Source organism: Pteropus vampyrus, unplaced genomic scaffold (genome assembly GCF_000151845.1).
Source record: "Pteropus vampyrus isolate Shadow unplaced genomic scaffold, Pvam_2.0 Scaffold275, whole genome shotgun sequence".
NCBI classification, from domain to species: Eukaryota; Metazoa; Chordata; class Mammalia; order Chiroptera; family Pteropodidae; genus Pteropus; species Pteropus vampyrus.
Window position 1 is genome coordinate 1,494,459 of NW_011889056.1, and position 14,552 is coordinate 1,509,010.

General features: G+C 45.0%; 1 protein-coding gene across 1 annotated transcript in view; it reads right to left on the reverse strand.

The window, feature by feature from the left end:
* Positions 1–14,552, reverse strand: part of F8 (coagulation factor VIII) — a 116,587-nt gene that overhangs the window by 97,397 nt on the left and 4,638 nt on the right. Inside the window, exons 2-3 of the mRNA XM_023520657.1 lie at positions 4,148–4,269; positions 1,439–1,561 (exon numbers count right to left, since the gene is read on the reverse strand). Of these exons, the coding sequence (XP_023376425.1) occupies positions 1,439–1,561; positions 4,148–4,269 (245 nt within the window). The remainder of the gene's footprint in view (positions 1–1,438; positions 1,562–4,147; positions 4,270–14,552) is intronic.

The window sequence follows — 14,552 nt, forward strand, 5'->3', positions numbered from 1 at the left end:
AAGTTTTCATGACTTTGGGATAGGCAAATGTCTTAAACAGGACACAAAGCTCTAAAATAAAAGGAAAAATGCAATACTTTGTGTGCTTCATTAACTGTTGGAACTTCTATGCTTCATTAAGAACTTCTATTTACCAAAAAGATTAAGAGAGTGAAAATTCAAGCCACAGACTAGAAAAATATTTATATCTGTCAAAGGATTTGCATTCAGAATATATAAAGTGCCTCTATAAATCAATAAGAAAAAGATAAATAGCTCACGTTTTTCAATAGGGTAAATCCTTGGTTATATACTTTACAAAAGGATATCAGAAAGGTCGGCAAGTTTATACAATGATATTCACCATCATCACAGATTTAACTGACAATGTGGAGGCCCCAGACTACTCTCAGGAGGCCAGGATCTCGTGGATCATAACACGTAAATATTAAGGCTTGTGATAGGACCGTAAATCACGTGGGTGTTAGGCCTTCACCTCACTGTGTTACTCCTGGGCAGAACCACTGTGGATGCACATGTGACAGTCCATTTTCCCATACCTCACCTGGCTTAGGGTACGAAAGAGTCATCTCCATGCTCAGCCCCCAGCTGCAAAATTATGAGAACACTGGCTTCTCTAAAATGCCCCTTGATTTGTTTTGGAAACTCCCAAGTGGATAAGCCTCATGAAAATAGCTGGCTAGGCTCCAGCCAGAACCCAGGATGACTTTTCCTCTGTACCACCTGCCCCCTCCTGTCTGTCACCTTCCCCCAACCCAGGTCTGCCCTGGCCTCAGCAGCGCAACCCAGAAAATGAAGGCCTTCCAATTTCAGGACGAGAAACTGCTCAATGTGTCAGCATAGTTAGGCTGTACAAATGTAGTATGTGCTCCGATAATTTATTAATTATTTTCTTGAACCTTCTTGATCTATATATTCCATAGTCTATTTGGACAATATCATAGTTAACTGTGGCACCCTTTTCACTTCCTGCCCTGTGAAGGTTAGGAGAAGGTAGTTCAAGTCGGGGACTGTGGCCAAACAGGTTGGTTGGTTTTAACGAGGTCAGCTTGTGCTTTGCTAGTTGGCTCTCATCATATGGTGGCATTCATATTTAGAAGTTGGAGAGAGGAGAAGGAGAAGAAATATCTGGAAAGTCAGAATCTAAGGAAGGAGGAGAATTTGATTTCACCTTCATACCATGAGCCCAATCCTCCCTAGTAAGTTTTCTGGGCATAGGAAGGCAGATGAAGTGGGTTTTTTAGGATCTGTGGCCTGGTTTCCCAAGGGAGAATAGGGGATTAAATCAAAACTTTGGCGATTAGACTACAATGACAGTGTTCTTCATGAGGCGGGCCTAGTTTCAAATCCTGTCTCCTCTGTTCACTGGTTGTATGACCTTGTACTTAATACTCTTCTGTCCCTAGATGACAGGACAACAGGAGGGCATTTGACTCACCTTCAGAAGCTTTCCAGTAGGATACACCAACAGCATGAAGACTGACCGCATGGGAAGCCATGTTCTTAAGTGTAATGACCACAGTGTCATAAACCTCAGCCCGGATGGTAGGACCCAGCAGACCTGTAAGTATGAGATGTTCCCTAAAGGTCACTTGGAGGGTGACACTCCAGAAAACCTGTTATTATGAAAGTGATGGTCAAAGTTACAGAGGAGAAGCATGGCCGAGTGATCATTGGCTCACAGGGGTAGTTAAATAAATGAATGTGTAAGCTGCTATCACCAGCTCAACCTTATGGTTGCTCTGAGGACAGAGTTCTGGATGTTTATTCAATGCAGTCATTCATTTAACCAACACTAGTTGAGTTCCTACTGCATTCTAGGGTCTGTCTCAGGCAGTGGAGATGCAGTAGTGAACAAGACAGATGACGGTGATCACATTCTAGTGACATTAAGCACATAAAGAAATAAACAAGAAAATGTCAGGCGGTTATAAATGCTATTAAAGGTGGCGGTGTGCTGGAAAATGACGAGGCAGGAAGTAGAGGATACTTTACACGTGGCGGTCAGGAAGGGCCTTTCTGAGAAAGTGGCATTTGAGCAGAGATCTAACTAATAGAAAAAAGCAAGCTTGGCAGAGATCTGGTAGGAGAGCATTCAAAGCTGAAAAAACAAATGCCAGAGTCCTGAGACAGGCATAAGCTTGGCATAGCTGAGTGGCATGTGGTCGGAAGAAAGTGAACAAGCAGGGCAGTAATAGAAAACGAGGGTACAGAGGTATCCAGGGGACGTAACATGTAGCAGTTTGTGGGCCCCAGGAATTTGGATGAGTTTGCAATTTACAAGAAGTAAAATGACTTGGGACTTGTTTTGGAAGAAGAGTCAACGAGACTTGCTGATGAATTGGATGTTGGAGATTAAAAAAAAAAAAGAATGAGGATCCAGGGATGACCCCTGTGACTTTGATTTACGCAAGTGGGCGGTAGTCAGGCCATGACACAGAAAAGTCAAAGAGAAATCAACACTTCTGACTTATAGACATGTTAAATTATGTTTATATCCTATTGAGTACAGTTTGCTCAACAAATGGTTTATTGAGCGAACTGTACTCAATAGGATATAAACATGAAATAGCTTTATGTTTCATAGTTCTTAATTGCATTGGGTGGAATTTTCCTTTCTTGAGCTTTGAACCATCTCAATTTTTTCCAGTAACCTTCCCATATCAACAGTGTCATTTTTAGGCATTAATAAGTCTAGTCTAATATCAAACTTCTGATATCCCCTGAAATTTGAGGGTTCTCCCTCCTCCAGCTAAATTTAGACAGGCTCAGATACCCATAATGGGAAAAGGTAGCTAGTTCGGTTGCCAGCTTCACTGCTTTCTCTCCTTCATCTCCTAATCCTCCTCCCCCGCTCAGTTTTCTGCCTCTGAACCCTCTAAGGCTGGAGCTAGTGGAAGAGGAACAGGGGTGGAAGAAGAGGCGTGATGGCAAGATCTTTCTTGGAATGAACACTGGCGATGTGGCTTTGGTGCCCCTGGGTTGCGGCACATGCCAAAATGGTGGCTCTTTCTTTCTTAGGGAACTTATATGAGTTCTTTGAGTATTCGATCCTCTCACTTCCAATATACTGATGCCCCACTCTACCACTCCCTGGTATGAGATATGCCCTCTCCAGCTGTCACTTGTATCTTTCCTCTCAGTTTCTACTTGGAACTTGTTTGGGAGGAAGTACAATTCCATGTAACTTTTCCGTCGCAGTCACCAAGCCCTGGGAGGACCTCTCAGACAGGGTCTTCTTGAGGCAGGTCTTGTCCTGTGACCATCTTGGCCTCACACCTCACGGTGAAGTGCAGTTACAGCTTCTGCTGTGCCCATTCTCCTTAGTATGCCACCACAGGAAGTTCCCATAAGACTCTGGACTTGAAAGTTTTTTCCAGATAAACACCAGGCTCTAGTCAGTGTCTCCTAAGCTCCTGAGGTCTTATTTCAAGTCTTCTAAGTAATTCTCCTGAAGCTTCCCTCACTATAGCTTCATATGAGGGGGAGCCCTCCTTCTCCCATGAGTGGGGGACGTACGAAATACCGGAAATGCTTTCCAAAGAAATCCTCAAATCTGAACTCTTTTAGAAGTTCCTAGCCTTCTTTTATATAGGCTGGAGATGCATGATGGGCTATGGTTCGCAGAGCCAATGCTGTACCACTACCTGACCAAGTCCTGAGTAGGTGGGCTGATCTCTCTCTCTAGACTTTGGGGAGACTTGTCACCTGTAACTCTTAGCACTAATTCTAAGGTAGAAAATGTCTCACCTTAACGTCTTGTTACATGCCTGTTTGACATCTAAGTGAAGGTGTCAAACAAGCAGTGTGAACTGAAGATACACACTTGGGAGGTATTAGCATACAGATGATGTTTTAAAGCTACGAGACTGGGTGACATCATCTAGGGATTGAAGGTAGAGAGAAAATCAAATGAACTCGGGTCCGAGACCCAGGGCCCGCTAACATCTAGAGAACAAGCAGAGGAGGAGGACCCAGCAAAAGTTCAAGAACATTCAGCCAGCATATTTCCTCGAGAGGTGGTAGTAAGGGAAGAACATTTTCTTTGGCAGCTGCCATCTTCAGCTGCAGCCCCAAGACTGAGGAGTCCTCAGTAGGAAACGAGACACCCAATGTCATAATAAATAGTCAGTATTGTTTTTATTACCCATCCATGGTGGCCTGGGCTTGGCAACGTTGAAAAGGTGATCCGTGAACTCTACAAACACAGTCTTTTTGTACATGACTGAGGTGTTGAATGGAAAAGATCTTGGCACTGTAGGAGGAAACCTGTGTGAAGAAAGGAACAACTCATTCATTTTGGTGGACCCCTCTTCGAACCCCCTTGGAGAAGGAGCTGGAAGCACTCTCCATGCTGTTAACAAGGCAGATTGGATATGAATCCCTGCTATGGACCGAATGTGTGTGGAGCCCTTGCGAATGGGATTAGTGCCATTGCAAAATAGACCACAGAGATCTCATGGCTCTTCCGCCATGTGACATTGCAGTGACAAGATCACCATCTATGATCCAGGAAGAGGGCCTTCAGCAGACACCAAATCAGTTGGCACCTTCATCTTGGACTTCCAGCCTCCAGGACTGTGAGCAATACATGTCTGCTGTTTATAAGCCCCCCGGTCTGAGGTATTTTGTTTATCAGCCACCCAGTCTGTGGCATTAGTCCAAACTGACTAATATAATCCCTAACATCTGTGAAAACAAAATGCTGTTTTCAAAAGTCATCTGATACATTAGGTGCCATATGATAAGATAAATCACAAAATCGATACCCAGATGATCCTTTGTCAAAGCAATAACTACAGCATCCTTCGATTTCACCTTTAAAACAGACTATAACTTTTATCTAAGTACCTGTTCTCAAATTTTGTCAGTATGTACCTGGAATTACACTTCTCTTCTTTGGGGTACCGAGAATACCACAGAGAAAATTACCTTCCAATTAAGGCTGTGTATATTGAGACCTGCAGGTGCCAGCAGCTGTAATTCAAGGTCAGCCCTCGACTAGTGCTCATTCTGGTCTGCAGTCAGATCCATTTCCTTGTGGATCAGCTACTGAATCTGAAACTTTATAATTATATACATGTCCCAAACTGTTATTCTATGCCTCAGTTAGTGAAACTCTTTTAGGTGAAGGCTGGTTCCCAACCTTTTCTTCTCTCCGTAACTGACAAGTCAGATTATTGCGTCCTGGAGCCCAGTTTAGGCTGAGTAATCAAAAGGACCAGTGTGAATCCCAGCGAAGAAGGCCCCAGGTGAATTGGCAGAAAATACAAAGTGTTAGAAGGAGACTATTTATTTCCACACACTGGTTTTTATGTGCTAATGATATTTGTACCCTATGGAGTAGTTCTACAGTAGTTCTATGCCATGATTTTGTACCCTATGGAGTAGTTCTACAGTAGTTCTATGCCATGATTTTTGTACCCTATGGAGTAGTTCTACAGTTTTCTATATGCCATCGAGAACCTCTCTTCCTGGCTACGCTTCTGGACATCTAACTCATATCTCACCAGATTTTACCAATTGGTATTGTTTCGATAAGCCAAGGGAGTACAGGCACAAGGCAGGGATATTCGGGGCATCAATATTCGTGTAGAAAAAGCAAAGGCTCCTGCCCTAGAAGAAAGTTGTCATGTGCAGATCCTGGTCTCCAAACCTTGATCGGTCAAAAAAAATTGAGCAGTCACTCCCTCAACAGATGTATATTCCCTCACTTATAAACCATATACTACTACATCCCACTGCGCCAACACAAAACACGCACTAGAAATAAATGTGGAAAAAGAGAGGTTTTTAAAGACATATAATTAGATATGGAGTTGGGTGTTGTTTCTTATGTCTTATTGACTCTTACGGGCTTTTCAAAAGCAGATGTGACAGATTGAGGATGGCACAAATAGATGGCGATATACTCGGTATGGGTACCACTGAAGAAAGAACCTCAGACATCAGCCAGTAAGATACATACATCCTTGTTACACATGACAGCAATAAGGACAAAGTGGGGGAAAGGAGAGGCAGCTCCTGATTGTGGATGTTAGTATGCTTGGAGCAAAAGGCACACCATACCTGGGATTATTGGGATGTGAAATTAATAACAAGGCGTCCGGTAGCTCTTGCTTACTTATTTATTTCTCAATCTTTTGCTGAAATAACAGAAATTTCAGTGTTCCCTTTAAGAGCAGCCACACCAGAGAATCATTCATTCCCATAAGAAATTTTGCTTTTTCTTATAAAGGCTTTATTAGGAATGTGGAGGTAGTGAAGGAAAATGCAATCTAAAAATGACGAAAATTGCTAAATTGGAAACTCAGTGACCTACAGGGATTGAAATATTTTTCAGTTTTTTTCGTATCGTGGTAAGACACACAGTACATAAAATTTGCTATCTTAAACACGTCAAATGTATAACTCAATAATAATAAGTACATTCATATTGTTGTATAACCATCACCACTATCCACCTCCCTCGTATCTTGCAAAACTGAAACTCTACATCCATGAAACAGTAACTCTCCATTCCCCACTCCCCCAGTTCCTGAAACGACCATTCTAATCTCTGTCTCTGATTTTGAATACTCTTCAGTATCTCATATACGTAGAACCATAGAGTATTTATCTTTTCGTTACTGGCTTATTTCGCTTATCATAAAGTCCTCAAGATTCATCTGTTTTATGACATGTGTCGGAATATGCTGAATAACATTCCATTCTATGTATATAACACATTCTGTTTATCTATTCATCCATAGATAGACATTTGGGTTGCTTTCATGTTTTAGTTATTGAGAATAATGCTACTATGTACATGGGTTTACAAACACCTCTTCAAGCTCCTGCTTTCAATTGTTTTGCATATATACCCAAAAGCAGATCATATGGTAATTTTTGAAAAGTTCTTGAGAAACCACCATACTGTTTTCCACAGTGGCTACACCATTTTACATACTCACCAATAGTACACAAAAGTTTCCATTTCTCCAAGCCCTTGTTAGCACTTACTTTGTTTTTCGTGTAATAGCCATCCTAACGGATGTGAAGTGCTATCTCTTTTGTAGTTTTGACCTTCATTTCCCTAACGATTAGTGATATTGGGCATCTTTTCATGTGCTTATTGGCCATTCGTATATCTTCTTCAGAGAAATGCCTATTAAAGTCCTTTGATCATTTTTTCACCATATTTTTTTCTTTAAAAATTGTTTTCAGTTACAGTTGACATTGAATATTATATTATTTTCAGGTGTGCAGCATAGCGGTTAGACGTTTATATAACTTACAAAGTGATCCCCCTGATAAGTCTCGCACCCACCTGACACCATATATACTTATTACAATATCACTGACTATATTCCCTACGCTGTATTTTATATCCCCATGACTGTTTTTATAGCTGGCAATTTGTGCTTCTTAATCCTTTCGCCTTTTTTCCCCCTAGCTCCCCATCTGGCAACCATCAATTTGTCCTCTGTTATCTATGAGTTTGTTTCTGTTTGGTTTGTTCTTTTTTTGTTTTTTTTAGCTTCCACACAGAAGTGAAATCATATGGTGTTTGTCTTTCGCTGTCTGACTTTTTTCACTTAGCATAATACCCTCTAGGTCCATCCATGTTGTCCCTTTGCCCATTTTTGAATCAGATTGTTGGCTTTCTTGTTTTTGAATTTTAAGGAGTTCTCTGTATATTCTAGATATTGATCCCTTATCAGATATTTGATTTGCAAATATTTTCTCCCATTCTGTGAGGTTTTTTTTTTACTCTATTAATAGTGTCTTATGACGCACAAAACTTTTTAAGATTTTAAGTCCAATTTGTCTCTTTGTTCTTTTGTCGTCTGTGCCTTTGGTATCATATCCAAGAAATCATTGCCAAATCCAGTGTCATGAACCTTTTGCTGTTTTCTTCTAAGAGTTTTATAGTTTTAGTTCTTATATTTAGATCCATTTTGATCCATCTTATATCTTTAATCTATTTTGAGTTAATTTGAATATACTCTTTAGGTAAGGGTCCAATTTCATTCTTTTGTACATGGATAAAAGTTTTCCCTGCACCATTGTAGAAAAGACTGTCTTTTCTCATTGAATGGTCTTGAAACTCTTGTGGAAAATCATTTGACCATACATGCAACAGTTTATTTCTGGACTCTATTTATTCCATTGGTCTACATGTCTGCGTTTATGCCAGCACCACACTGTTTTGATAACTGTAGCTTTGTAGTAAGTGGTGAAATCAGGAAGTGTGAGCCTTCCAACGTTTTTCTTTTTCAGGAATGCTTTGGCTATTCAGGGTCCCTTGAGATTCCATATGAATTTTAGGATGGGTTTTTCTGTTTCTGCAAAAAACATTAGGATTTTGACAGGGATTGCATTAAATCCGTAGACAGCTTGGGTGGTACTGACACCTTAACAATGTTGTCTTCCAATCCACAAACTGGGATGTGTTTCCATTTACTTATGTCTTATTTAAATTCAATAGTGTTTTGTAGTTTTTAGTTTATAAGTCTTATACTTCTTTGGCTGTTTTTCTATGTGATTTATTTTTTATGCTGTTGTAAATGGAACTGCTTTCTTAATTTCTTTTTTGGATCGTTCATTGGTAGCATGTAGAAATGCAGCTCATTTTTGTGCACTGACTTTGTATCCTGCTATTTTGCTGAATTTATTAGTTCTAACAGGTTTTTGTTTTTGTTGTCATTTTTGGAATCTTAAGGGTTTTCTGCACATAAGATTGATCATATCATCTGCAAACAGAGATCATTTTGCTTCTTCCTTTCTGATTTGGATGACTTTTATTTCTTTTTCTTGTCTAATTGCTCTGGCTAGGACCTACAGTACTCTGTCAAATAGAAGTGGGAAAAGTGGGCATCCTTGCCTTCTCCCTAATTTTAGAGGGCAAGCTTTTAGTTTTTTTGCCATTGAGTATGATGTTCACTGTGGGTTTTCCACAGATGTCTTTTATTATGCTGATGTAGCTTCCTTCGAATCCTAGTTTGCTGAGTATTTTTATTATGCAATGGTATATAATTTTGCCAAATGCTTTTTAGGCATCAATTGAGATGGCCATGTATTTTTTCCTTTATTCTATTAATGTTGTATCTTATATTGATAGATTTTGTATGATGAACCACATCAGTGCTGCCAAAATGGACACATGAATGGAGGAGCCATGGTGGAGGCTGCAAATGGGCCTAACATCATGGACTCGCCAAGGCTGACCCAGCTACTGCTGCTGTGAACATCCAACTTGCCAGCAACAGAGACAACAATCAGCCTCTACTATGTCAACAATCCTCAAGGAAACCGTCCAGACACTTGATGAGTCTCGGGAAGCACCAGTAAACTTCCCCCAGTAAATTTATGGCGTGCGTGCACACACGCACACACACGCGCATGCACACAAAGGCAAACGATCCTTTAAATATTGTGCTTAAAAAGCTATAAAATCACCCAAGGAAACACAGAAGTTGTCGGTCCTTGAACGCTGTTGGGAAACATTTTTCCACGCACCGCGCCGTCAGACACGTCCCCGACAGCGAGAAGTGTGTGGCCAGGCTGCCCCCGCAGGCCGCGGGCGTGGTGAGCAGGACGCGCTTAGCATCGCTGGGGGCGGAGGAGGCACCAGGTGCTTCCCGGCGCAAGGGGAGCCGTGGGGTCGAAAGACGCCTTTCGGGGACACACGGTGACCCTCCGCCCGCGCCGTCAGGGAAGCGCGGGGGTGAAGGTGGGAACGTGCATCCGGGTGCACGTCGGAGCGGAGCCCGGTGGCTCCCCGAGTTTGCGCCCCTGGAGCTCGGATGGGGGGCGCGGCCCAGAGACGTTCTGTTCGTTCGAACTGTTCCCGGGGCGGCGCCCGCCACGCGCACACACGCGACGCGGAAAGGTCGAGAGGAGCGGGGCGGACGGGACAGCGGCGCACGAGGCGGCTCTGAGGGCCCCGGGCGATGCCGAAAGCGGGGCCACGAAGGGGCGTTTCCTCCAGAACACGGCGGGGGCTGGGCGGGCCTCGGCCATGCCCGGCACGGGGAGGGCTGCTGGAGGCACCGGGAGACAGCGCCAGCCTCCGGCACACACGGGGTCCCGGCCACCCTCCGCAGGACCTGCCACAGGCACGGGCACGGGCTGGCCGGCCCGGCTCCTTGACGCCGTGCGCCGTTTGCAGGGGGCCTGGGGCGAGGCCGCCTGGATCCTCCCCTCCCACCCAGCCTGCGTTTCACTCCGTTCCAGGGGTTCCGGGACACCCCAGAAAGCACGTAGCGGGAGCTCCGCCAACCCGAGGCCGTGACAAATGCCCTTCTGTACTGGCCGAGGGCCAGAGGCCAGAGCGCTGATGAGAAAGCTCTTCCAGTAAAAGGAGCGGACTTCCGGAGGGGGGAGGGGGGTCTGCACTCACTCCAGGGGCGCGGAGGCAGCGCAGGAGCAGCTTGTGAGAATCACGTCTCATCCATCGCTGCTACGCTGCCAACTGCACTAAAGAGCACACTCGAGGCCACGTGGGGGATCCCCGCTGACCCGCTGCCGGAGGAGGAAAAGCCTGCGCTTTATTGACAGATGGGTCAGCTTGATATGCAGGTGCAAGGCCAGAACTGGCTGCTGCACTGCAGCCCCGCTCAGCAGTGGCCTGAATACACAGTGGTGAACGAAAATCACCCACGCGGCCAAACTCTGACCATCGCTGTTGATTGTCCGCTTTCTGTAGAAAGAGAAATGGCCCCGGGTTCAAATATTTACAGACTAATGGACAACAGCAAATGGCTTAGCCGTCTGGGCAGGAGCCTAGAAGGAAAAGACTAGAATATCAGGGCCAAGGATGGCTGAGGTCAAGGGTTGTTAGTGAATGGGCACAAAGTAGAAAGATCTTCCTGTCATATGTTAATGCCACTTGAGAGCATCTGCCACGGAAGAAGCACAAAACGATAACGTGGGTGAAATGAGCATCAGCGGGCCCCTGCACGGGCCACCGCAGGCCTAGCAAGCTGTGAGCTAAGTGCCTGCGGTGGCAGGGAGAGACTTTATTTTATGTGTGGACCCGAGAGTGCAGGTTCCCACTGACAAAGGCAGGTCTAGCTCGTGTTGCCCCTAAAAGTCCAACCTGTCAGCAGCAGAGACCAACATGGCAGTGCCCGTCACGGAGGTCAGCCGTTATCAGTGGCGAGGTGACTGCATTGAAACTCTTTCACACTAGAAAGAATAGCGCTTCGTTCTGATAGGAAGAGACATGTTTTTAGGCAGGTACGAGCCTTTCCTGTCTGCAGGGCCTCAACTAGCACCACCACCTGAGGGCCGACAGAGGGCTTGATTGGCTGGTGTGGGGTCCCAGGTAACATCATGTCAGACCGGGGGACCCGCTCTACAGAAGCGGACATGCTGGAGTGGGCCCGTCGCCATGCTGTCTGTTGGCTTCATTACATGCTGTCCCACCCAGAAGCTTCCAAGCCAAGCAGTGGAATGACCTCTTTAACGCACAGCTGAAGCACGTGCAGGGCCCCATGACGGTGGAGGGCCAATCTCCAAGCTGCTGTATGGACATTAATTCAATGATGGCTGTGTCCCCAATAAAAAGAACACATGGATTTAGGAACCCAAGAGTGGCAGCAAAGGAAACTCTGCTTACCATCGCTCCCCGTGACCCACCTGGGGAGTCTATGCTGCCACCCCTCCCTGCAGCTCTGGGCTCAACAGTCTAGAAGGTCCCCACAGCAGATACACAAGAGTCTCACTGACTCAGAAGCTAGGGGTGCCACCTGGGCACCTGAGGCTACTCGTAGGTACCAAAGAAGCAGCAGGCCAGATGTGGAGCCCCCAGGGCATGATCACGAGGGAGGGCATTGTCACACGGGGGCAGGGGGAGGTAGGCAGGAATGTGCCACATCCAAGGACACCCGTGCCACCTGAGGGGCACAGCACAATGGCCACTGGGACCTGGAGAAGCTGCCCCTGATACAGGTGAGGGCGTGGAGGGTGGGGGCTGGGATGGGGACGGGGATGGGATGGCAGGGAAAGAACTTGACCCCCGGACACTTGCTGGGGGCTGCTGGAGGACAGCCTTCAGCTGGGGTCTCTTCACAGAGCTGCCTGGCCCCGGGGTCAGGAGCCAAGGACCCCTTCCTTTTCCAAAGCAGGCCAGGGGCCCTTCCCAGGGGAGATCACATCCCTTCTGGAGAGACCCCCCCTCCACACCCCACCCCTTCCCAGGGCAGGCCATGCCCCTTCCCAAGGTAGCCTGCACTTGACTGATCAGTGTGGAGGCATAGTGGGGACATGAAGGCCTGTCCGCGTTGGCCCAGCTTGGGACAAGTCAGAAGAGTCCTTCCAGCCCCAGAGCGCCCTGTAGGGTCGACCTGCACTGCAGCCCAGCGTCCCCTCTGCCCACCCCGCTTCTTCCCTGCCCTTCGCTTCCCTTCCCCAGTGCTGGTCCCCAGAGTGCTCTGGATCGGCCCCCTGCACATTAGCCTCAACCTGCAACATGGTTCTGGGGACTCGCCCAGTGATATTAATTCATATTTAAATGTGCTCTAATTTCATCCATCTCTAAACATTTCCATGGCACTCAGCTTGGCGTAGACCTCCATGGCTTTCAGTCATTTAACAACATTATTTGATGCCTATGCCATTGAGTGCACGCCTCCAATCCGTCCGTTTGTCCCATCTGGCCACCATGAGACTTAGGCCCTTCCACACTCTTCAACGCATCCCTACTTTGTTCTTTTTCCTCTTTTTCCCTTTCGTCTCCTTGGTTCTGCTGAGTCTTCCCTACCCAGTGTCTCCAAAATTTCCATTAGTTTTTAACAAGACTCAGACCCATGCCCAAAGATAGGTATCTTGACACAAACTAGCCCAAATTTAATATTTCTGACTAAAACAAAAATACAAAACGCATAGCAACTGTTGACTAGAGCAAGATCTTGGAAACGCAGGGAACAGGATTAAGTGTATACAGAAGCACGTTTTTCTCCCTCTGAGGGAAGGGGGAAGAAACAGAGGTTAGATAAAGAAACGAGGTGAAACAGAAGGCCCACGCCTAGGTTCAGAGTAGGCTTCTCTGTTCAAAGATACCTACTAGAAATTTCTAAGAGCATCAGCACCATCCAGGTGTGTGGTTCAGTTCAGAGATGAGCCCGTACAGGACCGTGTACAGCTCCCCGGGGGGAGACCTTTCCCATCAGAGTGAACATTTTCCACTGGAACAGAAGCACGTGATTTATGTGCCTGTCTCAGTTTCAGGGTGATCTGCACAGTAAGTGACAAAATGTTCCCGGGTTCACAGGTTTTATTCCTTCCTCAGTTTTGGGAGGTTGTTTTTTTTTGTTTGCGTATTTCCCTTAGGATTTGATGTATAAATCTTGCCAAATATATCTGGCAGCGATGTCCTTGACATGAACTGTTCTTTCACATTTTATCTAAAACCAATCAGAAAACCTATTATATTCCCTGACCCGTGCTTAGAAGAAGTTGAGCAGCTGCAGGAACAGATAATATAAAACCGAATTTTCCCAGATGTTTATTTCAAACCTTGGCAGAGGTTGTCAGGATGTGTCCAGAGTCAGCTCATCCTGTTAACCAGTATCAAAATAATCTAGACTATAAAATGGTATTGTCAAAATAAAAATCCTACTAACTTTTTCGTGGTAAATACATGCAACTGCCTATACTAGATAACAAATAAATCATTTTCTCCATTCAATTTTATACTCAGGCTATTACTATGCCACACGTTGTATGCTACATGGAAGCTGCAATAGCAAACAATATATGAAATACAATTTCTCAATATTAATTTTTAACAAGACCAATATTAATGGATATGGGGCTAATCGTCCAGTTAGATACCAAGCCGTTGACCATCTGGGCCTCTACTTCAGGGTCATTAACACTGCACAACTGCAGGCTATCTAAACTATAGAAGGACCTCGGATCCCTACCTCATACCATACACATACAGTGAGATACCAGTAGACAGTGATTAAAACGACTAAAATACTGGCAAATGTTGTCCGGGATGTGTCGCAACTGGCACATTCGCATGTTGTTGAAAGGAGTATAAAATGGCACAAGCACTCTGGAAATCTGTTGGCAGTCTCTTATAGAGTTCAACATGCATTTACCCTATGATACAGCAGTTTCACTCCTAGATTTTTAGCTAAAATAAATGAAAACAGATATCCACACAAAAACTCGTACATGAATGCTCATAACAGTTTTATTTGTATTAACCCCCAAACTGGAAACAACCCAAAGGTCCACGTGACTGTGAATGGATATACAAATAATGATATAGTCCCATAATGGAGCAGTAATCAGCAGGGAAAATTATAGAACCACTGCATGCAACAATCTGGATGGATTTTCAAATCATGATGCTGAATATAAAAAGCCAGATGCTGAAGTGTGACTACTGTATGATTCTACTGATAGTAACATCTTGGAAAGTCAAAAGTGACTCTGTGATTCCAGAAAGCACCTTGTTGCCTGGGGCCAGGTCAGGGTAGGGAGACTCACTGAAAAGCTGCAAGAGGGTCGACTGTTCTAATTGTCGAGTAGGGTGGTGGTTGTATAACTTG